Source organism: Hippopotamus amphibius, chromosome 12, assembly GCF_030028045.1.
Source record: "Hippopotamus amphibius kiboko isolate mHipAmp2 chromosome 12, mHipAmp2.hap2, whole genome shotgun sequence".
Taxonomy (NCBI): domain Eukaryota; kingdom Metazoa; phylum Chordata; class Mammalia; order Artiodactyla; family Hippopotamidae; genus Hippopotamus; species Hippopotamus amphibius.
Window position 1 is genome coordinate 26,878,835 of NC_080197.1, and position 27,989 is coordinate 26,906,823.

Genomic DNA, 27,989 nt, shown 5'->3' on the forward strand with positions numbered 1-27,989 from the left:
CTGGACACAGGCCCTGGCCCTGCCACTGCTTTTACCACCACCCTATCCACCCACCTCCCTGCTTCCTGCAGTCTCCACCAGAGACACCGCCCAGATCAAGATGCAGCAGAAGGATTGGAGGCTTTGGCTCAGAAAAACCTGGGTTCGAGTCCCAGCTCGACCAGTTTCTAGATACGAAAACGTAGGGTTCCCTGAGCCTCCCTGTTAGAGCAGCTGAGCTCTGGGGCCCTTCTAGCGCTTATACCCTGAGGCTCCCAAAGGCTGTGGGGCCCAGAGACCCCCGTGCAGGCCTGGAAACCAAGCATGGCGGAGCATGGAGGTAACTGCCCCAAACGAGTGCGACTGAGCAGCAGCCTGACGAGCGAGCCGTGGAGGTCATAGCTCTGCAATTCCCCCACTTACCAGGCCAGGGACCATCGTTCAGGACCAGGTTTTGACAGCTGCACCAGGAAAAGGGCCCTCCCAGCCCCCAGACTGAGCCCCTGATGAATCTCTCCTTGTCAGAGGGGAGCCACTGCCAGGAGCAGCCAGGCCAGGGCCCTCAGACAAGGCAGGGAGGGCTCCACCCCAGGGGCTGCAGGATCCTCTCCGTCGGCCTCTGAATTGCTGAGGCTCAAATGCAACAGAAACCCCAGCAGCCCCTGAGAAGAACCGAGAGTGTGGCAGATGGGCCTGGACCAGAGCGGGGTGAAGGGCCAGGCCTGCCACCGGAGAGACTCAGACTGAGGACCCAGGTCTGGCCGACCTGCCCAGCCCCCAGCCTCAGCTGCCCCCTGCGCTTAGAAGACCCACACTTCACCCCTCACTTCCTGCACTGCAGGTCCCTGTGGCTCCTGTAACTTTCCGATCATTTGAGGGGATTTATGAATTGGAGCTTGGTTCGGGTTGAACTACGTGTATCCTCCAAAAACAGAGGTTGAAGTCCTAACCCCGAGAACCTCAGATGGTGACCTGATTGAGAAATAAGGTCACTGCAGATGTATTAGTTAAGATGAGGTCGTACTGGAGTAGGGTGGGTCCCCAATCCAATGACCAGTGTCCTTATAAGAGGAGGAGAGACACACACAGAGGAGACCACTGTGTGAAGACATGAACGCACAAGGGGAGGAGGCCACGTGATGACAGAGGCAGGGATTGGAGCGACACCTCTACCCAAACCGAGGAAAGCCAGGGGCTGCCAGCAACAACCAGCAGCTGGGAGAGACAGGAGGGATTCTCCCCTCCAGGTTCGGGCGGAGCATGGCCCATCAACACCAGGATGTCTGGCCTCCAGAACTGAGAGACAATATATTTCTGTTGTTTCAAGCCACTGGTTCGTGGTGCTTTGTTACTGCAGCCCTAGGAAACCGACACAGGATGATGTCAGGGTATAGCAGGCAGTTGTATTTTGGCCTCAATAATTCAGACTCCTGGGTGCCCCTGACTCCAAGAACCAAGCCTTGGAGGGCTCGGACCACCGTTTCTCCACAGCAGAGCAAATACAGCGGACCCAGGAGGAGGCAGAGTGATGCAGGGACTCCCTGCTGAGAGCAGAGAGGAGCCAGACTCACCCCCTGGGAGCACGGATGCGAGATGGAAGGGGCGAGAGAGATGAGAGGCTGTTCATTTACCCCCTTAGAGGCTGAGCCTTGGGCTGGGCGGTAGGACCTGTGGGAACAGAGAGGTACCCAGACCACGCCCCCCGCCAAAAGCAGCTCTGCAGCCCACCTCCTCGCCGCTCCAGCAAGCCCCTGCCTAGCGTGGCCCCCAGGCAGCATGGCGCACAGCAGTGGCCGCTCTGGCTCCCCACATGCCGCAGGTCGCGCGTCCGGAGTCCCCACGTGTCCCAGAACAGGGTGCGCGGCTGCAGAGAGGGCTGGTGGCCCAGCAGAGGCGTGGACAGGTGCCTCTGGGCCAGTGGGGGACAAGAGCCCAGAGACAACAAGGGACCCCCAAGCCAGACAGCGGCAGGGCCAGGCCGTGGTGCCGCCCATCACACTTCCAGGGTTCCCTTGCATGAGACATAGGGTTCCCTGTGGAGGAGTGTCTGATGGGGAAGGAGGACAGACACCCAGCAGGGGCAGGAGACAGACAGCCGCCATCCCCCTACGGAGGGCTACAGGGCCTTACTCTTGCCATGAGGCTGAACCAAGTTTCAGAGCCAAACAGCTCACCCCAGTGGCACGACCCACCCCCCACATCATGTCGGGGCCTGTGAAGCCCCTGTCCCGGACGTCAGCCTGTCACCTGCCACACAGCCACACCAAGCATCCTGGGGGGAGGGCCTCTCCGCCTCTTGTCAGCCCAGGGCCTTGCCAGGGGAGCGTGACTCCATCTCGGAGTCACAGCCTGGTGCCTAAGGGGGCGAGGGACACACAGCCCAATCCCAAGGCCAGTGGGACTCCAACATCTGAGAACATTTACTTCCTTCTCCAGGACTCTGGTGAAGAAGGTTGGCTTCACCAGACAGCAGAGGGGGGACAGCCAGGGCAAGGTCTGTACCCTCTGGGCCCAGCAGGGGTAAGCCAGAGACAGACAGGATCCCCTGCCGGAGGACTGAAGAGACGGTGGGCCACCTCAGAGCCCGATGTGGGAGCCCTTCTGCACAGAGGACGGAAGCCTTCAGGTGTGGGGCCTTCAGAGGCCTGGAGAGCAGCCTGAAGGGAGAGGCGCTGGGCAGGTGGGGCGCCGGCCTCTGCAGGATGTACCTGGATATCTGGCACAGGACCGCAGGGGTGGACTGGGCATGGGGGCGGACTGGGGCTGCAGCAAGGATGGGGAAGGCTGGGGCCGCAGGGAGGCGGGCAAGCCGGACGCCAGGAACCCGGAGCCTGAGGCTGACAGAGAGAGGGAGGAGGGAGAGGAGGCCATGGCGGTGGGCATGCTGGTCGTGTGCTCGGGGACAGTCTCCCTGTTGCGACCTGGGTCCTTCCGGATGCGGTGGGTCACCAGGAGGGTGAGCTGGCTCTGCTGGTCCAGGACCCTGTGCATCGTGAGGTCAGGCTGCTGGGTGGGCGCCAGCTCGTTGAAGTGCAGGCTTTGGTAGATCTGAGGCGAGATCTGCAGGGGACAGAGCAGGGGCACGTGGGGGACACCCAGGACCAAGAGCAGGCTCACAGGGAAGATGGGCCCTGGGGCCTCCCGTGAGAAAGAAGCAGTCTCCAGGGTACCGTGCCTGTCACTGATGGCCGCACCCTGCTGAGCCGCGAACCCGCTGTGCGCCAGGCCCAGCACGCGGCCTCCTCTTGGTGCTGCCAACAGTCCTGTGAGGTCAGCACCAGATTGTCCCCATCTTAGAATGAGGCCTCAAGCTGGACCACCAGTGGGGCTCAGATGCAAGGAGCTTTCCAGACCTGCCCCCACCCCCCACCTCTCCCGTTAGCACTCGCCATGCGGTGCTTTGAGGCCCATCTCCAGGAAAGGGCAGGGATGAGAAGCGTTCCTTCGTTGCACTGACCCCTCCCCAGCCCAGGACAGGGGGTTATCTCACTTATTCTGAGTCCCCACCACTGAGGGTGGGAGCTCCCCTAATGCCCCTAAGGAGGAGGGAGAGGCTGGAAGAAGCTGGGATCCGCCCCAGCAAGAGGCATGATGGGTCTCAAAGCTGGTCTTTTCAAAATCCCTGGCTCCTTTCTCTCCCCAAGGACAGGCTCCCTTCCATTCCCTTCACCTCTTGCTGACTGTGTGCCTGGCAATGTGAGGCCCTGTGTCTGCTCAGGAGTGGCCCAAAGTATGGAGACACGAGCGGTGAACATACTAACAAACAAACGGACTCCAGGAAATGCCTTGAAGGCGATCTACAGGTGCCAGGCCCACGGACAGCCTCCTCCCACCGGCCCAAGGAGGTCTGTCCTCAAGGACAAAGCCTACGTCTGTGGCCTCAACCAGGGCCTTGGCAAACAAACCAACCAGACCAGCTTCATCCTGGAACTGTCTGTGGCCCAGAATCCTGTTAAAGGACAGATGTGCCCCCACCCCCACTGGAGGGCCACGTGGGCACAAGGCTGGCCGCCGATGGAGATGGGACCCCCCACCAGGCTCCAGCCCCAGCATCTCAGGAAGCTAACCACACCCTGCCTCACCTGGTGCTTCATCCAGCCATACCGCACGTTGGTGAACAGGAGTCCAGGGCTCCGTGACCGCTCCTTGGGCTTGTACGCCGCTCCCAGGACTGTGCTCTCCTGCAGGGGTCACAGGCAAGGGCGAAGGCTCGGGACTGAGCGTTCGGGACTCCCCTACCCCTCTCTGTGCCCCCAGCCAGCCTCACCTGCTTGCCCTTGGACTCCCACTTGTACCAGCTATCCTCAATGTCTTCCGGGAAGCGCTCTCCAGCCCATGGGGACGTCAGGGTTATCTTGCGCAGCCTGGCCCAGGCCTCAGCCTCCGTGTCCGCCTTCCCATACAGGAGGGCCATGAGGGCCACCTGCTCCTGCTGCTGGTACGCCAGGGCCTCAGCAAGATCCCGCTCCTCCCTGATGTGAGAGGTTTTCCTTCGTAAGCTGCCCTCTGCACCACAAGGCGGGACAGCCCTCCCAGGAACAGCAAGAGGGTTTCTCCCTCTGGGCCTGATCCTCTCCAACTTTCTCATACCTCCCCTGAGACCATACAGCCCAGAGCCCATCACTGAGCAAGTGTTCATTTAACACTAGCAAAGCCCTGCTTATACTGCCCCCCAACAAGCCCTGCAACCCTTTCCACTACCCTACGCCCTCTTCTATAGAGGCCTGACATCCCATCCTGACCTTTCCTGGGCCTCCCCTTGTAGAATACTTAACCATCCTCTCCCTCCCAGGGAAACCATGCCTCTGCCTTGTTTGCTATCTCCCGATAGGACTGTAAATATGTATGCCTTGACAGCAGCATAGGAGCCACAAGGACTCTGTGAGTTCCTGGCAAACTCTTACTTACATGTCAAAACCCAATTCCAAAATCTCTTCTTCTATGAAGCCTCCCTTACTTGCTCCACCCAGTCAAGTGATTACCCTCTGAACCATGCCTGTTCTTAATAGTCCTGTCATTTATCACACAGAACTGTGGCCAGGGGGTTGCATGTTCATCTCCCCACGTGAACTGTGAGGCAGGACCTGTGTCTGGATCGTTTTGGATGTCCAGAACCTAGCACAGCCTGGCAGTCACAGGACCTCAATAAATATCTTTTGAATGACCCAAGTTAATCTGAGACTTGGTCAGGAACAAGGATAGAGCACAGGTGGAGGAGGAACCTATAGAGGAAAGAACAAGGAGCAAGAAAACTGCCTCCCCCAAATCAGAGAAATAACACACGTGTCTGTGCAGGACCAGAGCCCTGGGCACTCTCCCACCAAGGGCCTCGGGCCACATGGAAGTGGCCTCTGCAGGGAAGCCAGCCCTGGCAAATTTGAACCTGAATCTGGGGCATCTAAGGACTTGAGTTTTTATATTTTCTGGTTTTTAATGCTGATCTGAGATAGAAAAGAGCCTCAGGTTCTTAGGCCACAGCTGCCACCTGTGAAGTCAAGTTGCCTGAAATCCCCAAGCCTGTGGCCTTCTGAGGCCCTACCCAAATACGCCCAGCACTTCCCAACCCAGGGGAGGCTGCCTGGGATCTGGGGAGGCGCCCAGCATCCCTCTCCTCAGGCCAGAGTTGACCAGTTGACCAGTGAACATTGTGATAACTCACTGTAGCTCTAGATGAAAGGTCTTCTCATCATTGTCTATGAAGTCACCATCCTCCTTTAAGCTTTTTTTTAGTTCGCGATCACTCATCATCGGGGCATCCTGAAGCTTTTTCCAAACACTCAGGCCAAACATCCCTGTGATTTAACCAGACTCAGTTTAGGAACAAGGACTGGCCTACACCCACCTCCTGTGGACACTCTGCCCCTCACCATCCACCCTCAAGAGGCAGCCTGCAAGCCCTTACCCCTGACCCACACCTTCTCATGCCCATGGTATGGCAGGCATTATGCTGGCTACTCGGCAAATATCTGGAGGAATCAGGCACTAACCCTAGGATACACCTGGAGCCCAGGCCTAAAGCATCCTGCCCCACACGTAGGCTAGATGGAAATCCAAGTGCTGTGGCAATGACGGAATGATCCTCAGTTGGGCTTTAAGTGGCTCACGTGTGAAATGGCAACGGCACAAGATTATCGGGCATCTATCAGATGTGAGGTTAGCAGTGGGTCGGGGAGGAACAGGGCTGGAGTAGAAAGTAGGTAGTGAGAACAGAGAAACATGAGTTCTGCCTCTGGGCAGGGTATAGTGAGTTGTAGGCCATCCTCCTGGTGCAGAATTCTTTTTAATTAAGAAAAACAAAACAGATGTATTACAAAGTCATACAGTAAGTCCCCTACACATGAATCTTCAAGTTGCAAACTTCCAAAGATGCAAACATGTGTTCACATGTCCAATCACATAAGTTAGTTCACATGTCTGGTGTACATTGTCACATGCATGCATCCTCTACAGGTGGTTGTGCTTTTGTGTACTTTACTGTACAGTGCTGTAGAGAGTACAGTAGTACAGTATCTTTATTTCAAACCCAGGATGTCTGGAAGCAAGCATAAAAGCAGCGGTAATGTAGCTGGTACAGTACCACCCAGACATCACCGAATCGTTTTTTCAAGAGCGTAGGTAGAATTGAATGCAGCAAGGAAGCAGAACCTGTACCATCAATGTCAGGTGTGAGTGACACTGCAGCTCGCCCTCCGTCTCCTTTTGCTGATGATCCTTCAGCGCTACCGTCTCCCACCTCCTCTCCCCCCTCCAGTCAGTGACTCTTCTTGCCTGTTCACTCGATGCCAGCCCCTGTATGCCAGCTGTTGTACTGTACCACTGTACTTTTCAGTAGTAGGTACTGTAGGTACTGTACTATAACATTAAAAATGTTCTCTTTATTTTTTGTGCTTGTTTCTTCTGTATCACTTGTGTGAAAAGTATTATAAATCTATTACAATACAGTACCATAGAGCCGATTGTGTTAGTTGGGTACCTAGGCTAACTTTGTTGGACTTAACAAACGTGCTCTTGGAACAAAACTCATTCGTATGTAGGGGACTTATTTTAATTATAAAAAGATATTTTTAAGACACTTGGGTAGAGATTACCTTGGACTATTACTAGTGATATTAAAATATTATACTCTTTCTCTACTTTCGTGTGTGTTTAAAAATATTTCATAACAAAAATGTTTAAAAAACAAAAACAAACAAACAAAAAAAACAGGCAGAGAGGAGCAATGCAAAGGCCTGGGGGCAGGAGCAGGCCTGAGCCACAGGGGGGCCCCTGTGGCTGGAGTGGGAAGGTGGAAGGGCCAGACCACAGAGGCCCTCGTGGCCAGGATGAGGGGATCCCGTCATAGCCTCCTGACGTTGAGACCCAATAAAACAAGAAGCTGAGTGAAAGCCATATCACAGACATGAGGTAACACTCCCAGCAAAGCAGAGAGATGGACCTCAGCAAACCGGCTCCAAGCAAAATCCCACCACACCGCCCCATTCAAAGCACAAAAACCAAGACGGAAGCTTCCCCACCATCATCTCAGGCATACGCTCCCCTCCCGCTACCTGCAGTTAGTTCCAGGACTTGGGACTGGATAAGGGAATGGGGAGGGGGACCCACAGGATTCCGGCTTTATTTACAATGCTTTTATATTTTTACAGAGACAATGTATGCACATATAACTGGGTGACTAACAGCTGATTTAAAAAATAGAAAGGAAGAGGAAAAGATTCCCTCTGGGGTAGAGGAATCTAGAGTGAAGGAAACAGATTAGAACCATCTCCAAAGAATGAATGTGGCCAATTACTGAACACACGCCACGTACAGCACTCATGTAAGCCTCAAGGTAAGTGAAGTAAGTGCTGTTACCACCCCCTTTTACAGAGGAGGAGACAGAGGCTCACAGAGGTGAAGAAACTCGCATTCATTCCTTCACCCAGAAAACATTTTTCTCTCTCCTTACACTATTTGCCAGCTTCTATGCTAAGTTTTTTGTATAAATTGGTGGATAACAGAGGCCTCATATTTTTGCTGCTGGTGGCAATGCCAGAATAATTAAAACCAGACTCCATAAAAGTTTTCATCACAGGAAAAAAAAAGTGTAACTGTGTGTGGTGATGGATGTTAACTAGACTTATTTTGATCATTTCACAATATATACAAAGATCCAGAGTGCTCAGAAACTCTGGCTAGAAGCCCAAGTGGCCATTCTGGAGTCCTGGATGGAGGGGAGTCAGTGTCCCTGGGGGTTGGGGCCCCTAGTGGCCTCGGCCTCCTCTAGATGGATGCGGAGTGGCCTGGAGGCCTGACACTGTGGGTCAAAGGCTTGATCCCAGGCAGGGTCCAGTTCAGATGAGTCCCTGACAGCCCCAGGCCCCAAGGCCTCGGGATCTTGTGCCCCTTGGCAGAGTTGCCCCAAACAGCATCCTCCAGCCTTTGGTAGGTTTGGGATACAGCCCAGCCAAGTGGTTCAAGTGCAGGCTCTGGGGCAGACTGCCTGCCTTGGATCTCAGCCACACTTACCCGCTGTGGGGCCAATGCAAGTGCTTCTCCCCCTAAACCCCCTGCTCCTCCTTTCTTAACAGACTGTGACAACAGCAGCCCCTCCTGGCAGCAGGCAGGAACTGCAGGAGGTGACTGTCCAAAGCGCTCAGCACCCAGGGGCTCAGTAAATGTCACTGTGCTGATTCACGCTGCTTGTGTGGAGTCCGGCTTTCCCCCAGGCCCCACAAAGCCCACCTTTGGGCAGCCTCTCCGCCCCATGCCACCACCCACCCACAGTCAGCTTCCAGCCAAGGAGAGCAGAACCCTCCTCACACCGTGGAGGAAGCTAGAGCCACCTCCCCAAGCCCCAGAGCGGGTCACAGAGCTGCCACGGGTTCTTTCTGCCTGGGGTGAGGAGGGTCCTGAAGCCCCCTCAACCCCGCATGGCCCTCATGTACACAATTTCCCTCCTTCAGAGAGATTCCCCATCTCCCCAGCCCCCCACCATGTCCTGCTGTCACCCCATCACCCCGTCTCCCACAGGAGGCTCTGAGCTGAGCATGTGGGTGCATGGCCTTCCCAAGGGCTCTCGAGCAGGGCAGTGGGGAGGGGGAAGAGCTCCCAGGGCAGAACCATCTCTTGCTACCCCATTTGGAGGTCCTGGGGAGGATTCGGGGGTTGAACAGCCCATTGGTCACATCGTCGGAGGTGAAGATGATCACATTGCCTTTGGTGTCCCCGTAGCAGAACACAGCCCTGCGATAGTCAGACCTGGGGAAAGAGGGAGGCAGAAGAGGCCGCAGAGCTCTCTGGGCGTGTCCAGCTCAACCCTCTGCCCCTTCCCGGCCTCGGAGGCCCTCCTCCACCTTGGGAGCGACAGCAGATTCCACACAACCTTCCAGCCTTGCCCTCCATAGCTGACAAATGTGGGCCCAGCCACCCAGATCCAGACCATTAGTGAATCAGGTCCAAGAGAAATAAGCAGGTTTTTTTAACCAAAATAAACAAATCCCTGGTCCTTCAGCTGCTCTTGGTCAAGAGCAGCTGATAAACCATGATGTTCCCGGAGTCACAACAGGACAGCCCAGGTTTGATGGCTGACTTGGTGGGGCAGGGAAAGGAAGAGGAGCTGACGACGACTCTGAGGTCTGAGTGGCTATGAAAGGGGACCCAAGAGAGAAGCAGCTTGAGGGGAAGAGGACGCAGGCACAGAGGGTGGGGATCTTTCCAGTGCTGCTTCCAAAGAGGCTTTCTGGGGGTCCCGGACCCACTGAGTGATGGGGTTGCTGCCAAGACCCTGCATGGTCTCCCAGGAGACTCACCAGTAGCCCATGGTCATGACGCAGCTGTCCAGATCGATGAAGGTGAAGGCTCGGACACATTTACGGTTACTGATATCAAAGAACTCTGGGGAAGAGACATCTGCTGGTTGTGGAGCGGATGGATCTGGTAAAGCTGCCAGAGGGAGAGCCGAGGAGACCTGGGCTGGGGAGGCTACCCAGGAGAGCATACCAGGAGCGCAGCGCCCTCATGAACCCTCTCCTGCCCCCCCGAGGCCCTGGAGCCAGGTACAGATTTGGTGTGCAGCCCAGCCTCATCCCCAGCTACCAACGATGGGGCCTTGGATAAACTCCCTAAGCTCTCTGAGTCTCAGCTTCCCCGTCTGTAAAATGGGCTTAAAGAACACCCATCCTCACAACCCCTTTTTAGAGCAGTTTGACAAGCTCATCAAAGTTTTAAACACACATAGTTTGTGATCCCGGGATCCATTTCCAAGAGCCATCCACGGATGTGTTTGCAGGTACTCGCAGAGAAGTGTCAGCAGGAACGGGCACTGCTGCCGAGCTATGACAGTGACAGGCCAGAGCCTGCCTGGAAAGGACGGCTTACACAAACCCACACCACTGACCACTGCCTGGAAATTAAGAATGAGGGAGCTGTGTACATACAAGGCAGAATAGTTGCCAAGATTTGTTATGAAGTGAAAAAGCAAGGTGAACAGCAGCATTTTTCTGTGCTACCATTTGTGTATTTAAAAAGAAAGGAGAGGACGCTTCCCTGGTGGCGCACCTACCAATGCATGGGACACGGGTTCGATCCCTGGGCCAGGAAGATTCCACATGCTGCAGAGCAACTAAGCCCACGTCCACACGCCACAGAACAACTAAGCCCATGTGCCACAACTACTGAAGCCTGTGTGCCTAGAACCCGTGCTCTGCAATGAGAGAAGCCACCACAATGAGAAGCCCACGCACCACAACAAAGAGTAGCCCCTGCTCACCACAGGCAGAGAAAGCCCACGCACAGCAACAAAGACCTAACGCAACCAATAAAGATACAAAGAAATAAAAACAAAGGGATTGTGTGTATGTGTGTGTGCGCGTGTATAGGCTTTCCATAGAAAAGCGCCCCCAAAGTGGTCACAGCAGTTGCCTCCAGTGAGAGGAATTAGGGTTTAGGAGAGGGAGACTGACTTTTCCACAATCTGTCCATTTATGCTTGAATCTTTTTTCTCTGATTTTTGTTGAGATATAATTGACGCATAGCATTGGTATTGGTTTTGTTTGTTTTGTCTGAATCTTGTTTACCATCTGCCAGCGTTGCCTGGTCAAAGTGGCTTATTAACAAGAAACCGTCCAGCCAGGTTGTAGGGAATGACTGGAACCGTGACAGCTAAAGCATCTGTGTGCTGCCCGGCACCAGGGGGAGCTGGGCAGGCATGGGTGCCTCCCACCCTGGTGCCAGTCTCACACAACCCTTATGCAGACAGAATGTGAGCTGGCACTCCAGGCAGTGGACACCACGAACATAGGCAGGTCAGCAGAAATGAGCTGCTGTGTCCAGGGAAGAGGCCAACCTGACAGGTTTGGGTTGGAGAGGACAGGCCATGAGTAAGGGACGGCCAGCTGCAGAATTTGTGTTTTGCTCCCTAATAATGCCATGCAGGCTCTGAACTGTCCCATCAGAACTCAGAGCATTGAGGGCAGGGGCCTGTGCTAAGAGCTGGGGCAGGTGGGACAATGGACCAGGGCCTCCAAGGCCCCTCTCTGGCCCAGGGCTGGGGTCTAACCCACAGACAATGGAGGTGATGGGAATGCCCATCACCCCCCGCACACACCCGTGTTCACACCAGAAACTGAGAGCCCTGGGGAGTCTCAGAGCCTTGCCCAAGGTTGCACGGCTGGGAGGTGAAGCCCAGTCTCCAGGGCTCTCCATCTGCACGACCGTGGACATGCAGTGGGTGCTCGAGGATGGTGCTTGGTGGCTCACTCTTGCCAACAGCTACTTGCCAAAAGCAGCCCCTCAGGGAAGGATACCCAGGACTGCGGGCCTCCTGGGGGGAGCCTCCCTCTGTCCTCTTTGGCTCTCCCAGGCTTTGGCCCTCGGGGGTGCTGAGGTGACCATGTACTAGCCACAAGCAGGAGCTCAGGCTACCATGTGTCCCCCCAGTAAGCACACAGAGAAGAAGACGGTGGAATGTGCCAGAAACCCCAGACTTAGGAGTACAGGTATGAATCCCCCTTGGTCCTAGGCTGCCAAGCACACCCAGGAGAGTCACTGGAACTCCACAGACCTTGGTTCCCCTCCTTGGCAACTGGGGGCCGGGGGACAATACAGAATCCTCCTGCCCCAAAGGATGACCCCTGATGCAACTAAAAACACTCTGCAGGCACACAGCACGCTCACGCAGCCTTCTCTGCAGAGCTGGGCCTTCCTCATCTGCTGGAGGACTCTGGCCTGGCAACACCAAGTACACAGGGGTTCTCCTAAGCATTTTATCATTTACTGCGCTTGGCCAGGAGCTGACAGCACAAACGACAATGGTCATGACGATGTCGGCTTATGTTTATCAGGTGCTTGCTGCGTGCCTTGCCCTGCTCCGAGCACCAGGCATGGACTACATCATTAAATCCTCCCAGCAGCCCTGTCTGTAGGGGGTGCTATTACTAACCCCACTTGACAGATGAAGAAACTGATGCACAGAGAGCAGTACAGTAACTGCCAAGGTCACAGAGCTGGGAGGTGGCGCAGTCAGGGCTCTATGCCTGGCAAATTGGGCTCCGTTCACAGTCACTGTGATCTCCTCCCTGGTCCAAGTAGAGGATCTGAACCCGCAGGACTTGGTGATGGAGTGGGTGTGACAGGGAAAGGAAAGGAGGTTGGTCTCCAGCAAGAGGACCTTGGTGAATAATAACGCCATTCACTGACCCGGGGGCACAGGAGAAGGAAGCCTGGTAGGCAGGGAAGGCTACAGTGATATTCAGTCTAGACAAAGTGGATTTAGGGTGTCTGTTGGACATCCAAGTGCAATGGACATCCAGGTGGAACCCTGCTTTCAGAAGGGAACTGTGAGGCTCATGGTCCCATGGGGAAGCCAGAACCTGCCCCCAAGAACAAGTGCGGCTGCCTAGCCCACAGACCCAGAGAAGGAGCCCACTCGGGCCCAGGGCACCAGGCAGAGTCTCTCCAAGCACCCACGTGGGCCCCACTCACCCTAAAGGAGCTGGTCAGCAAGAAGGACTCCGACCAGAACTGCAGGATCCCGTCCTTGGTGACAGTCAGGAAATGCCCGACCTTCTTGAGCCGCTGGACTAGGAACTCCACTTTCACAATCTCACACCCGTGATTCCTGTGGAAGATGATGAGAGAGAGAAGCCCAAAACAAACCAGAACAAAGAACACAAAGGAGCAGGACAAAGCTTCCCTCACACGCACCACGAGAAATTCCATGAAACGTGGACTCTGCCTCTAAGCAGACTGTCACCACTAACAGCAGTGGCCAGAAGGAAAGGAGACCCACGTGGGATGTTGGGGTGACACGGGGCTCCCAGAGCAGTACGTTTATCCCATAAAATAGCCAGTCAGCTTCCTCATGATGGGATGGGCCAGATGAGACAGGGGACAGACATTCTTTTATAGGAAAAACGGCCCACAGAAGGTGAGTGGAGTGGGACTTGTGACGAAAACTGCAAAATAACAGTGTTTCCAGCAACTACTCTAGTGCTTAGAGATGGAGAGGGCAAGAGGACCCAAGAATGAGATAAAAGTAGACCAGGGGACGGTGAGAAATCAGGGCCTCGTGCACCCAACTCTTCATCTCCAAAATTGTGCCCTGAGCATAGCAACAGCTCCTGGGGCAGGCCTGGCCTCTCAGGAAGCCACCCAACAGCCTTCCCAGCAAACTTTAATGCCACCTTCCAGTGGCTTCTTTCCTGCCTCGAGTTGGCTAAGCCAACTGGCTATTAAAGGGCCAGACACAGCACAGCACACCGTCTCTCACTTGATGTGCCCACACCTTTGGGCCCCAGCAGGGCAGGTGATGTTGTCTCACCTTACAGGGAGCCAGGGGCTAACCGTTTTGCCTGGAGTTATGTCCTGGTTCCCAGCAGAGCTGGAACTAGAACCCAGGCACCTGACTCCAACTCCAGCCAGAGCCCTTTCCACATGTCGCCATGGATGTGAGCTGAGCCGTGGCTTAAGGATAACCCCCGTCACTGGGAAATTCTACTGTGTTACAGCCTCTGCAAGAGACACGGGGATTCGTTATCTGGACACGGCTCTCCCCTCTCTCTTGCCCTCAAGCCCACGGCTCTGCCCAGAGCCTGACAAATTTTCTCAGTCACCCAACCCTCTAGCCGTCACTTCCAATTCCGCCTCCTCTGTCAGGGCCAAGGGACTGTGGGGAACAGACCCAGCAGGTGCCAGCTCTAAAGTGAAGCACGCCCCAGGGAGCTGTCCCCTCCTGAGGTCTCGGCTGCCTCATTCCCCATGGTGACAGCACTTCCATGGCATCAAGGAGATGGTGTGGTGGGTGAGCTTGGACCAGGCTCAGTCCAGGTGAGCCAGTTTTCTAAGTTACCCTTTCCTGATGGTGATGAAATACTATTTGCCTATTTTCCCCACCAAGCTGGACATGCCCTCCAGGTTGGTGGGTTGACCAAGTAAATAGGAGAAAATAGGGACAAGCTTCTTGTTTCAGGCCCTTGGGATCACCCTTGGGAATCAAAAGTCCCAGGAAATAGACCAGCAAAGGCATGATGGCACCCTGCAAAGTTTCCATGTCAACAGTTACGGTTATAAAATCTGTCATTGGTCATATTTATTGACTTAATTCCACAATTAATCTTGACCAAATTGGGTTTATTTGCTTTTCGGTTTGTTTGTTTTGGCTGCACTGTGCGGCATGTGGGATCTTAGTTCTGCCACCGGGTATCGAACCCATGTCCCCTGCAGTGGAAGCGCGGAGCCTTAACCACTGGACCGCCAGGGAAGTCCCCAAATTGTTTTCAAAGTTACCCTTTTGTGGTTTTCATCACACCACCTTCTCTATTAAACTTCACATTGCTTGAGGGCAGAGACTCCCTTCTAGTTTGTGGTCTTCCCCGTGGCCTACTCAGGGTGTGGTCCCCAGAGAAAAACCCACCCACAGCCCCTCCTAACCAGGCCACAAAAGGGAGGTCAGCACACCTGGTACCCAGGACCCGACTCCCAGGCCCTAGCCACCACGGGGCTTCTGGCGCCCCAATCAAGGTGGGCTCCGCCGGGAAGAGAGCCAGGGGCCTTCAGCAGCCCAGCTCAGGAGGCCCGGGCCCTCAGGCTGAATCCACTAAAATGTTCCTCGTTCTCAGGGAGTTTGGAGGGATGGGGGCAGACAGGGCCAGGGCACAGAAAGAGAAGGAACCACAGGGAGGAGCGAGCCCACAGGGTCAGGCAGAGGTCAAGGCAGGGACAGGAGCCACTCGCTCCAGGAGCGATGCAGGGGCCGCTCCCGAGGCCTGGCGTGGGCTCGAGGGGCATTCTCCTGCGATGGCTCTCACTCCTGTCACCTCAGAGGAAATCCCTGTCCCTGCTATGCGAGCCATCTGTGCCCTGTGGATGAGACCACAGACCGCTCAGCACCAGGTAGAGCAGGAAGAAGGAGCAACGTCTATGCTGAAGATAGAGACCGGGAGGGTCCAACAGGGCAACCCCACCATTGTCACTTGGCCTCTCTGAGCCTCAGTTTCCTTGTCTGTAAAATGGGGACACGAGGGGATGCTCACGCCCGCCTACGAACTTGTGAGGCTGAAACAAGCTACAGGATACCGAGCTGCAGGCCCGGCGCCAGGCTCGTGGTGGCCCCACATAGGGGCCCGGGGACTTAGGAAGGGGCGCCCATACAGGACCAGCCCCAGCCTTGTCCAGACACACCCTTCAGTCCAGGGAGAGGCTCCTTACAGGGGGATGATCCTCATGGGAAGGTGGAAGCGCGGGCGATACTGGTTTCTCATCATCTTCGCCTTCCCCTGGAACTCGCGCATCACATAGTCCACGTACTCCTGCTGCCTTGGGAAGAAACACGAGCAGGAAGGGCATCGGCCAAACCAGCAGAGCACCGGCTTCCAGTGCCTCCCGCGTCTCTCCCAGCCCCTTCCAAGGGGCTCTGGGCGCCCCCAGAGGCTCTGGCCGAGGGAGGCAGCCAAGCAGCAGAGCCGCTCTTGCATCTCGATGGTGCGAAGGGCCTCTGTGCACACATCTGTGAAGACAGCACAGCAGTGCCACCCTCTTTAACGCTTTTCTGTAATCCCAGACAATCCTCACATCACTCCACATCTGGTGTCTCATCTGAGTCCCTTTATTCACCCCACTTTATGCATAACAAGACCGAGGCCTATATAAGTATAGATGAATTGCCCCAGCTCATGTATCAAGTCAATAGCAGGGGAGGACCCATAAGCCAGGCCACGAGGGCAACTCTAAACTCTACTGACCAGCCTCAAGAAAACATGGCCAAGGCCGAAGTGGGCCACCATGTGAAGCTATAACAAGAGACAGGGAGTTATGAAGAAAGATCCTTGTGTAGATGACAGAGTGCTGGAAGCATGTTTATTATAGAATACTAAGAGAAGTGAAAGCAGAAAACGCATAAAAAACAGAAGGTACATCTATGCTGAGGGGGAGGTTAGACAGAGCTGTTCACACATGGCCTCTTGAGGCAAAATCCCTGGGTCTGAAGACTGGCCCAGCTGCTAAACAGCTCTGTAAACCTAGGCCAGTTTATTTCTCTCTTCCCTCAGTTTCCCAATCTGTCAAATGGACGTACATTACCAGCACCTACCCCATAGGATTCCTGTGAAGTTTAAGTACACTAATATATAAACTGCTCAGCACAATGCCTGGTGTAAATGCCAGCAACCATTGTCAGCATTGCTACATCAATACATTAGACTGAGGGCTTCCCTGGGGGCGCAGTGGTTAAGAAGCCACCTGCCAATGCAGGGGACACAGGTTCCATCCCTGGTCCAGGAAGATCCCACATGCCACAGAGCAACTAAGCCCGTGCACCACAACTACTGAGCCTGCCCTCTAGAGCCCGCGAGCCACAACTACTGAGGCCACATGCTGCAACTACTGAAGCCTGCACACCTAGAGCCCGTGCTCTGCAGCAAGAGAAGCCCCCACTTGCCGCAACTACAGAAAGCCTTCATGTAGCAACAAAGACCCAACACAGCCAATAAATTTAAAACTAATTAATTAATTAAAAAGATACATTAGACTGTGTTTTTGTACTTTATTGTGTTCTTCTGCATTCTTAAATGCTGTTTATGCTCATTGTAGAACATTTAAAATAAGGGATAAAAAGCATTATTATTAATATGCTCTAAAACCCTGCCATTTTTTGATTTAACAGCCACTGAGTGACCATAAAGGGCCACCAGGTGTTGTGGCACCAGCTGGAATCCCCATAGCCTAATGGGAGGCTGGTGTGCAGGAGGGCCACGTGGCAGGTGGGGGCCCTTGACGCCACTCACCGCTGTGCACTCATGCAGGGGTCACTGGCGTTTGTTACACAGTCTCCTGTACCCCAGGAGGGGAACGAGCTGCCGTGAGCCCAGCTCACCGGAGTCTCAGGAAGGCCCCCTCAAAGACTCCAAGTGTTCGCTTTACCCAGCAAGCCCCCCAGAATCTGGCCCCCTCTTCAGCCCTCCATGTGCCCCACTGACCGGCCAAGGCCCACGCCCTCCAGCCTCCCTCCAGCTACCTGAGGCAGTGGGGGTGCCCTCCTCACCCAGGTGACGGAGCCATTACAGTTCAGGTCCACCTTCAAAAACAGTGCCTCTATCATCTCGTCTGACATATTGCTCAGAATCTTCTTCACAGCCTTAATGAAAATCTTCATGTCCAGGGCTTCAAAAGAGAGCAGGAAGAACACCGTCCACTTCACCACAAGTCCCTCGGCCCCATTACCAGCCACAATGTTCTTGGGTATCTGAGTGCTGAGGGGGGACACACAGAGGATCACGTTGCCGGGTCATGTGTTGCATCTCGTCCGTTCAAAATTCGATCACCCACAAATACTGGCTGCACACCTGCCACACAAAAGCACGGTGTTGGTCCCACAGCAGTGAGCGGATGGGTACTAAAAAAGATCATACCCAAGATCAAATCCCATTTCTGAGCAAGTAAGACAGACCAGGCAATGAGACAAAGAAAACTGATGAAAATGCCAAAATAAGTAAATAATAAAGACAGAGAGAAACAAAATAAAATAAGTAAACAATGGCAACAAAGATATATAAATAAATTCAAAGCTATGGAGGGAGAGGTGAAGTACATCTTTTAGAGGCAATTAAAATACAAACTTGGGCTGGAGGGAAAGATGGGCAGGGGAGAGGCAGAGGGGCAGAGATAAAATTTTCTTCCCCTGCTGGGTTTTGTGGCTACAAGGGAATCTGTCTGCAAATGGATCAATTACTCCTGTCTAGATTTTTAAAAAATAATCACAGTCTTCAATGGCCAAGAGGCACATGAAAAGCTGCTCAACATCACTAATTATTAGAGAAATACAAATCAAAACGACAATGAGGTATCACCTCACACCAGTCAGAGTGGGCATCATCAGAAAATCTACAAACAGTAAATGCTGGAGAGGGTGTGGAGAAAAGGGAACGGTCTTGCACTGTTGGTGGGAATGTAAATTGATACAGACACTAGAGAGAACAGTATGGAGCTTCCTTGCACAACTAAAAATAGAGTTACCATAGGACCCAGCAATCCCACTACTGGGCATATACCCAGAGAACACCATCATTCAAAAAGACACATGCACTCCAACGTTCACTGCAGCACTATTTACAATAGCCAGGACGTGGAAGCAACCTAAATGTCCATCAACCAATGAATGGATGAAAAAGATGTGGTACATATATACAATGGAATACTACTCAGCTGTAAAAAGCAATGAAACTGGGACATTTGTAGAGTCCTGGATGGACCTGGAGACTGTCATACAGAGTGAAGTGAGTTAGAAAGAGAAAAACAAATATCGTATATTAACACATATATGCGGAATATAGAAAAATGGTACAAATCAACCGGTTTGCAAGGCAGAAATAGAGACAGATGCAGAGAACAAACATATGGACACCAAGTGGGGAAAGTGGGGAGGGTTAAGGGGGAATGAATTGGGAGACTGGGGTACCAAATTGCACACTCTAAATATATGCAGTTTATTGTATGTTAACTGTATCTCAGTAAAATTTCTGAAAGAAAGAAAGAGAGAGAGAGAGAAAAAGAAAGAGTGAATGAATAATAATCATCATCATCACAGTCTTCAAAAAGCACTTCTAGAACTTCCTCCAAATATTTGGAACTCTCGCCGTGGCCTGAAGGCTGCTCCTCTCCGACCTCGCCTCTCACCACCATCCCCTTCATTCTCTGCTCCAGCCACCATGTCCCCACACCATTTCTCACCGTCTGGTTCCGCCACAGGGCAGCCTTTCCCCAGGGACTCTCTAAGGAGGTGGCCCACCCCATGCCTGGTCCCACTGTGCCCTGACCTTCCTCATTACCACCATGGCCATGAGCTTGGGGAGTGCAGGGTTGAGCCTGTCCCCTCTGAGACTGGGTCCCTGGCGCACAGCAAACGTTTGTTCCCTGAGTGCTTCTGTCGGCACTGGGATGTGATGACGATGACTGGGGACCAGTATCATCTGCGTTTATTCATACGGACTGCCTGATGGTGGCAGGCGGTGGGCAGGGCATTGGTGAGGAAACTGTGGCACAGAGAGGTGGAGTGGTGTGCCCAAGGTCACACAGCTGGTGAGTGGTAGCACCCAGGCCATCCCCAGCAATCTGGGGTCATGCTCTCACCCTGCTCTGTGCTCCTCATAAAACACCCAGCACAGCACCGCAGTGACAATTATCATCGTTTACTGCTAGACTGAGGAACGAATGAAAGCCTGACTCTGACCTGCTTAAAGAAGGATCCATCCTGCTGATCTGAAGCAACGGCCAAGAGCCTTACACATTTGAGTGACACGTAATGGTCCCTCCATGTATCAGATGGACGTTAGGCGACAGTCCACACGCACAGAGCCATCCGTTGAGAAAGAGCTGGCAGTCAAAGGGCCTTTGTGCGAGTTTAATGAACAAACTCTTCTTGACAACACTCCAGGGAGAGTCTCTTTCATCGGTGTTTCAGGACCTGTGTCTATTATTCCCTACTGTATTATTTTAACATCCTTCTTTTTAAAAACAGTTTACTGAAACAGATGATTGAACTTGGTGTACCCCCCCCCCAAATAATAAATAAATAAATAAAATTAAAATTTAAAAAAAAAAAACAGTTTACTGAAAAAAATTTTGAGTGTAACAAGAGAATAGACACAAAGGTGTCCTGGAAAGGAAATGTACACTGTGGGAGCCAGTCAGGTCCTCTGCACCTCACTGCTACAAGGAAGCGCTCACCCAATCTCACACCAAATAGTTCATTAATAGCTCTCGAAGCACAAAAGTGAAAATATCACGTACCTGGGGAGGGGCCACTACGTCCCCTAGGATCAGGCAGGAGAGACTTTCTGGGCGGCCCCCCGACTCCTAACAGCTCACTTCTTTGAGCCCCAGTGACCTCGAACCCCACCTGCGGATGTCTTTCCTGGTCCTCGGGCCTCCTGCCTTCTGGCAGCCAAGCACTCCACACGGGCCTCCCCGGGCAGCTGTGTCTCCCCCAGGGTCCGTTGCCAGCTTTGTCCTGTCACTTGTCGCCTACCTCAGCTCTTCTCATCACTGTCCCTTTCTTTTCTGCTGGACACTCTCCTTCGATGACCTCATTACTCCCCCCCATCTCTATATCTCAGGAGAGAATTTCTCTCCACGTCCCTGACTATTTCCAAGCGTCCCCCTGGCCCTTTCAACTCAGCATGTTTAAAATCCAACTTGTTATCTTTATCCCTAAACTTGCTCCCACGTCCTGTGCTCACCATCTCTGCTAACAGAGCTACCTCCACCCAGTCACCCAAGATGAACATCTGAGGGGTGAGTTCCATGGTCCTAGAGTGATGCACTGTCATTCTCCCCATCTTACAGATGAGCACACAGAGGCACAAGAGGTACGGGACTTGCCCAAGGACACACAGTGGTGCAGCGGGGATTTCTCCTCTCTTATAATCTCCAGGACCCTATGCAGGACCATCACATGATGGGCTCTTTCAACCAAACCACAGCCTCCACATCCAGCCTGACCTCCAGGCCCCCATGACACTTACCTTTCTCAAACAGGTCTAAACGTGCCACCTCCCCGTCAGCCCCACTGCCAGAGTTCAGGGCCCTCCTGTCCCGAGGGCACCCACCACCACCCCCTACCCCGCCCAGGGCGGCCTAGCCCCACAGCCTTGTGCTCTCTAGCCCAGCAACACCTCCTACGCCAGGCCCTGCCTAGACCCGCCCTGCTCCCCATCTCCTGGGAAACTGCCACTTCACTTTTCTAGGCAGGTCAGAGATGACCTCCTCCGAACACAGTGGGGCAGGAGTCTGGGGAGGAGGAAGGGGAGAAGCTCCCGCTGCACCTGAACATCTCTGTGCTGCCTGAACCTTCTACCCGTGCACTCTTCCAGTGCCAAGTGCCCCCAGCCCCTGCCCCTTTCTCTTCCTTTCCTTGTAATGCCAAGTGGTAGGATAATGGATTATCTACCTCTGTTTTTTATATACTTATAAGCATTTAAAAAATAAATGCTGGGACTTCCCTGGTGGCACAGTGATTAAGAATCCTCCTGCTAAAGCAGGGTACATGGGTTCAATCCCTGGTCCCGGAAGATCCCACATGCTGTGCAGCAACTAAGCGCATGTGCCACAACTACTGAGCCCATGCACCGCATCTACTGAAGCCTGTGCGCCTAGAGCCTGTGCTCTGCAACAAGAGAAGCCACCACACTGAGAAGCCCACACACCACAACCAAGAGTAGCCCCTGCTCGCCACAACTACAGAAAGCCCATGGGCAGCAACAAAGACCCAATGCAGCCAAAAAATAAATTTTAAAAAAATCTTAAAAATTATTAAAAGGTAAAATAAAACAAAATAAGAAAAAAAATAAAATAAATGCTATATTAAAAATATTTAAGAAAAATGTTTTATAATAACTTATATGGGAAAAGAACCTAAAAAATAATATATATGTATGTATAACTGAATCACTTTGCTGTATACCTGAAACTAACACAACATTGTAAACCAACTATACCTCAATTAAAAAAAGGAAAAGAACAATGTTATTTCCTAGCCTCCACTCTGCCCTCCAGGGGAGATAAGTGCCTGCTCCCCACACTTACCTGGAGGGCATGCCCGCCCTTCTCAGAACGCCGATCATGGGGACAGGATGCTGCTACATGCTGGCCTCGCAGCCCTGCTCTCACCAAAGGGGTCTTCCTTCATCTACTTTAGCTGAGGTGCTACACACAGTGGGGGTGCCCAGGAAGGCACAAGCTTTGGTGTCAGAGGACCCGTCGCTCAGTCGGGGACTGTGGTTGATGGCTGTCTGCACTGAGGCCCCAGGCGCCTCCCATGGACAGTCAGGACCCCTGCTGCAGGGCTTCGGGGAGAACTGAATAAAATCCAACAGAGGCCTGTGTAGCCCATAAGGCCTGGCAGAGCTTGGTAAAAAGTCTGTTGACATAAGGAGGGGGTAGCACTTAGCCTGTGTGCCACCCACATCCACCCAGGAGCACCTGTGCAAAAGGTAAGTGCCATGTCTGCAAGCTGAGCTGCAGGGCCCCCAGCCCAGTGGTTCTCCCACGACCCCTGAGCAGCGTGCAGCCTCCGCCAGGCAGGCCTCCTGGGGCAGCAGGCCAAGGGCACACGGACACTTTCAAGACTAACAAAACCACCGCAGCCCAAAAAGGGAACTCGCAGAACAGGGAAGAGAACCATGTATCTCCCCCTCTTCCCTCCGAGGCAGCACAAACGGCCAAGGATCCCAAAAAATGGTATCAAGCCCATGCTCAGAATCCACCTCTTTGAAAAACTTCTGAAAGAGAGAAAGGGTCCTATTTTCCTTTACCTTCCATCAACTAAGGGTGAATTTTCCTTTCCTCCATTTAAAACCACGCCCATTTGCTGTTGTTTTTGTTTGTTTTTAATGAGGAAGCTCTTTTTATACTGATAGGAAAAGATTTCAAGACATATTAGGTCAAGACATATTCAAGAGGGGAAACCAGATAAAACTTATTTTTTAAAAAAGCAAGGAGGGGACTTCCCTGGTGGTGCAGTGGTTAAGAACTCTTCTGCCAATGCAGGGGACACGGGTTCGAGCCCTGCTCTGGGAAGATTCCACACATCATGGATCAACTAAGCCTGTGCACCACAACTATTGAGGCTGTGCTACTGAGCCCGTGTGCCGCAACTATTGAAGCCCATGCGCCTAAAGCCCATGCTCCGCAACAAGAGAAGCCACTGCAATGAGGAACTCGTGCACCACAATGAAGAGTAGCCCCCCCCCCCCCCGCAGCAACTAAAGAAAGCCCACATGCAGCAATGAAAATTAATTAATTTTTAAAAAAAACCCTTAAAGAATTAATATTAAGAGAAAAAGAAGGGTCTGAAATTACCTAAAGTATAATTACAGACCTGTGAAAACAGACGTAGTCATCTGGGGCAGAGAAGCTGAAGGTGACCCCATGATGGCCATCTCCTGGCTTGCATGCCCTCCTGTGATCCCTTCCCCTTGAGTGTGGCAGAACCTGTGACTTGCTTCTGACCAATAGAATACTGCAAAGGTGACAGGATGTACAGGACTGTGCGTGCATGATTGTGAGATTGTAGCACTCATCATGCTGGAGTTTCTATCTTCCTGCCTGGCTTGAGTTTTGAAATCAGCCACGTTGGTGAGTCCCACAGGGCCAGGAACTGGGAAGCTCTAGGAGCTGAAAACAGTGGCCCTTCAATAGCCAGGAAGAAACAAGAGCCCTCAGTCCTACAGATTCAAGGAGCTGAATTCTGCCAACAACCTGAATGAACTTAGAAATGGGTCCTTCCGGGACTTCCTTGGTGGTCCAGTGGTTAAGAATCCGCCTTCCAATGCAGGGGACACGGGTTTGATCCCGGGGCAGGGAAATAAGATCCCACGTGCCACGAGGCAGCTAAGCCTGCACACCGCGACTACTGAGACTAAGCAGCAGCAAAGATCTGACGCAGCCAAAGAAAAAAATGTGGATCCTTCCCAGTCAAGCCCCAGCTGACACTGCAGCCCCAGCTGACACCTTGAGTGTGGCCTAGTGAGACCCTGAGCAGAGGAGCCAACTCAGCTGTGCCCAGACTCCTGAACCAATGAAACAGTGAGATAATAAACATGTGTTGGTTTAAACCACAAACTTTGTGGGAATATTGCTACCCAGCAATAGATAACGAACCATACATATGAAACTGTTTAGAAAAAAACATACTGAAATGCTGACAGCGGTTACCTAAGTGTTTGGATTAGCGGTATTTTTTTCCTTGGTTCCAAATAGACTCTAGTGGGCTTATAATACTTACACAGTATAACGATGGAAAGTTTTAAAGGAGATACTGGATACAAAAACATTTGTCGAGTCTGCACCCTCCACCCACGCCAGGTCTTGGGCCCCACCCTGTGCAGAAGCCAGAGGTTGAACCCATGACGCAGCCTCACCTCCAGTTGAGTTGACCTCATCCTGAAACATTTTCTCCATCTCAGCCAGGTGTGACTCAGTGAACAGCTGAGACTTGTGTTGGAAGTCAGACGTCTGGCTAAGGGAGATGGATGGTGTCGGGGAGCTGAGAGCCTCCTTGCTCTTCTGGGATCCACCTGCAGAGGACACCTGGAACACAGATGACTACAAGAACCAGGCACTGAGAGGGGTGATTTCCCGAGCTGAACAGTTTTAAGCACATCTTACTGAAAGAGCACAGCTTTGGGGTAGGTAGTGTTATGGTGTGCTACTTACTGATGCGAACAAGTCAGTCTTTAACCACTTTTAGGCCTAGGAAGCCCAAGGAAGATCTAGACTGCTTCTTGTGACTCTGGGGAGTTAACTATTGTTCCCCTTTTACAGATGCCACGACTGAGGCTCAGCAAGATTAGCAGACACAGCCAAGTTCCCACCTTACACATCACAGGACTCTAATTTACAAGGTGCTTCAGTTAAGTAACTATATAGTTTTGAGGCTTCAGTGGTCGTAATTCAAGACCCCAAGGAATCCAGCTCCATCTTCTCCAGCCAATGTGATTTTGTCCTGACCAGCCCAGACACCCCGGGTCAGATCAGATCACTCGAGCACACAGCAAAGCTCATGCAGTCCCCTCCATCAGGGACTCTTGGCATCTTCCTGCTCCTGCTCCCCTTGTCACACCCCCCCACGCAGACTTCCCCATACCTCCAGCCCTCAACAAAGCTGCCTCTCCGCAGCCCCTACACGTGACTCATTTTGACATTTAGCATTTAGCAGGTTCCAAAACACACAGGTCATCAAAGGCCACCCACCTCCCCCAAAAGACTCCAGGTGTGGATCGTGTGATAGCTGTGAGTGTTGCCCATTGAAATGCACTGCTTTGGGCCTCAGGCAGTCAAGAAGACTTCGGTTCACAAAGTCAAAAGGCAAAGTGGCGTTTGGATTACTCACTCTCCCCACCCCGACTGCACCAAACAACAGTGCTTGTCCAACTGTGAACTTTCCCTCATTCACTCAGGGTCTATGCACATTCGTTGAGTGCCAGGCCCTGCGGATCCATCAGTGAACAAAGTGGAGAGCTGCCTTCATGGAGCCCAATAGATGAGTTAGTTAATGCTCTCACGAGCCACGCCAGCCCCCAGGTTAGAAGTCCCACCACCATCTTTGGTTCTTCCCTCTGCCTCCCTTGCACTCTTACTGTCCTTCCTAATGATTCTTACTGTGATCCATCTCCTACTTCTAAACCCTCCTCTCCCACATCCCTGCCCCACCTAAACCCTAGCCTTTTGCTGGGACAAGTACAATGAACTTCCCCAACTGGGACCAGAGTTTGGTCTCCCCTTCCAATCCACCTCCCAACACTGATACCAATCATCTTTCTGGAAGGCAAATCTGATCATGACTCGACCCCAGCCAACACTTTCCAGGCTACTCTCATCAACCCCAACCCCTGAGCATGGCCCTCGAAGCCCTTTGCAATGTAGCCCTGACCTGTCTTTCTAGTTTTAATGCACATACCATGGTCCAAGTGCACCAACTGCTCTCCCCACCAACACAGCAAGCATTCCACTTCTACTCATGTCTTTCCTTCCACGCAACACAGATCATCACACCCAGAGGTGAACTCCTACCCATTCTTCAAAATCTGGCTCAAATGACACCTCCTCCAAGGAGCTTTCCAATAATTTTCAGGTGAGAGTCATCATTGCTTCCTCCGTGCTTCCAAACTCTTGGTTCCTATCTGCCATGCATGACACCTGTGCGTGTCTGTCCATATGTGTGACAGCAAGGTGTGATGGGAAACACACGGCTGTAGAGTCCCAGAGCTCTGGGCTAGAACTCTGCTTGGCTCCCTGCTCCCAAGCTAACTTATCATAGGTACATCACATCACTTCTCCGAGCCACGAGTTTCCTCATCTGCAAAATCTCTTCCCAGTATCCACCTTGAAGGGTTATAGTGAGATAAAATGACACCTAAACACATGTGAAGCCCCAACAAATTGTATTTCTCCCCATCTCACAGTGAGCTCTTTGAAGGCCAGGGCATTTTTTTTTCAAGAACTTTTATTGAGATACAATTGACATACTGTATATATTTAAAGTGTACAATTTGATTTTTTTTCTCATTAGTAATGTATGTATGGTAATCCCAATCTCCCAATTCATTCCACCCCACCCCCCTCCCGCCCCCTGCCCCAGCTTTCCCCACTTGGTATCCATATGTTTGTTCTCTACATCTGTGTCTCTATTTCTGCCTTGCAAACTGGTTGATTTGTACCATTTTTCTATAGTCCACATATATGTGTTAATATACGATATTTGTTTTTCTCTTTCTGACTCACTTTACTCTGTATGACAGTCTCTAGGTCCATCCATGGCTCTACAAATGTCCCAGTTTCATTGCTTTTTACAGCTGAGTAGTATTCCATTGTATATATGTACCACATCTTTTTCATCCATTCATCGGTTGATGGACATTTAGGTTGCTTCCATGTCCTGGCTATTGTAAATAATGCTGCAATGAACAATGGAATGCATGTGTCTTTTTGAATTATGGTGTCTCTGGGTATACGCCCAGCAGCGGGATTGCTGGGTCATGTGGTAACTCTATTTTTAGCTTTGCAAGGAACCTCCATATGTTCTCCCTAGTGTCTGTATCAATTTACATTCCCACCAACAGTGCAAGACCGTTCCCTTTGCTCCACACCCTCTCCAGCATTCTGATGATGCCCATTCTACCCGGTGCGAGGTGATCCCGCATTGTCGTTTTGATTTGCATTTCTCTAATAATTAGTGATGTTGAGCAGCTTTTCATGTGCCTTTTGAAGGCCAGGGCATTTTAAATTTATCTTCATTTAATCTATACTAATTATCTCTATATTCCCCAGTATTTAGTGTCCGGCACATAATGGACACTAAATACTCATCTGGCTTGATAATACTTTGTACAGCCCACCCCACCATTATCACAACTTGGCTAGACAAAATTAAGTACAGTCCATGTAGAGACTGCAAATTGGTGGCCTCAGTTTTATTGCCTTTGGCCCATGCAGTACTTTAAAAGGAAAAACCAGCCTACTGAGGTAGACTTAAGTTACTTTGTAAATATCTAAGCTTGCAACTCCCCCAGTGAAGAGGCTGATAAGACAGCCTTGGAGGCTCACAAGTGATGTCTGGGGGCTCTGGAACACCCTCTCCTGTTGTCAACGCTGATGGCTTTCTTACCTTTCGAGATAGAGAGCTCTCTGTGAAGTCCTCAGAAGACATTGGTCTTGACCTAGAATAGGGAATCATAGTCTCTTTAACGCCAGTCTCTGTAAGGACCATGTGGGAGGCTGACCTAGCTGAGTCACAGGAGGGTGGGAAAAAAATCAAGGTCAAAGGAGAGTGGCTGCCCAGTGCCCATGGACCCTGCAGCCTGTATTTGATGAGCACCCCTCTTCCTGTAACAGGGAGCTTTGCTAGAGCTCCTACCTGTAAGCCTTCTTTCCTCTGATGGAAAAGAGTGGTCCTGCTGAGGTCCTGGGGCTTCTCAAGTTACTCTACTCCTGGCTTAATGCCAGAGGGTTCCTAAAGGGAGTCACTCTTTCATCAGAAGTAG

General features: G+C 52.2%; 1 protein-coding gene across 1 annotated transcript; it reads right to left on the reverse strand.

Moving 5' to 3' along the window:
• Positions 1-500: 500 nt before the first annotated feature.
• EFCAB8 (EF-hand calcium binding domain 8) lies at positions 501-27,655 on the reverse strand. The gene is made up of 15 exons (XM_057704060.1): positions 27,614-27,655; positions 24,369-24,552; positions 17,495-17,613; positions 15,664-15,767; positions 12,940-13,075; positions 12,233-12,248; positions 9,768-9,939; positions 9,092-9,216; positions 5,639-5,771; positions 4,242-4,451; positions 4,062-4,155; positions 2,688-3,039; positions 1,708-1,855; positions 1,551-1,647; positions 501-641 (listed from the first exon to the last, which is right to left on the reverse strand). The coding sequence occupies exons 1-15, from the start codon at positions 27,653-27,655 to the stop codon at positions 501-503; spliced, it is 2,073 nt and encodes a 690-aa protein (XP_057560043.1).
• Between the last annotated feature and the right edge of the window lie 334 nt (positions 27,656-27,989).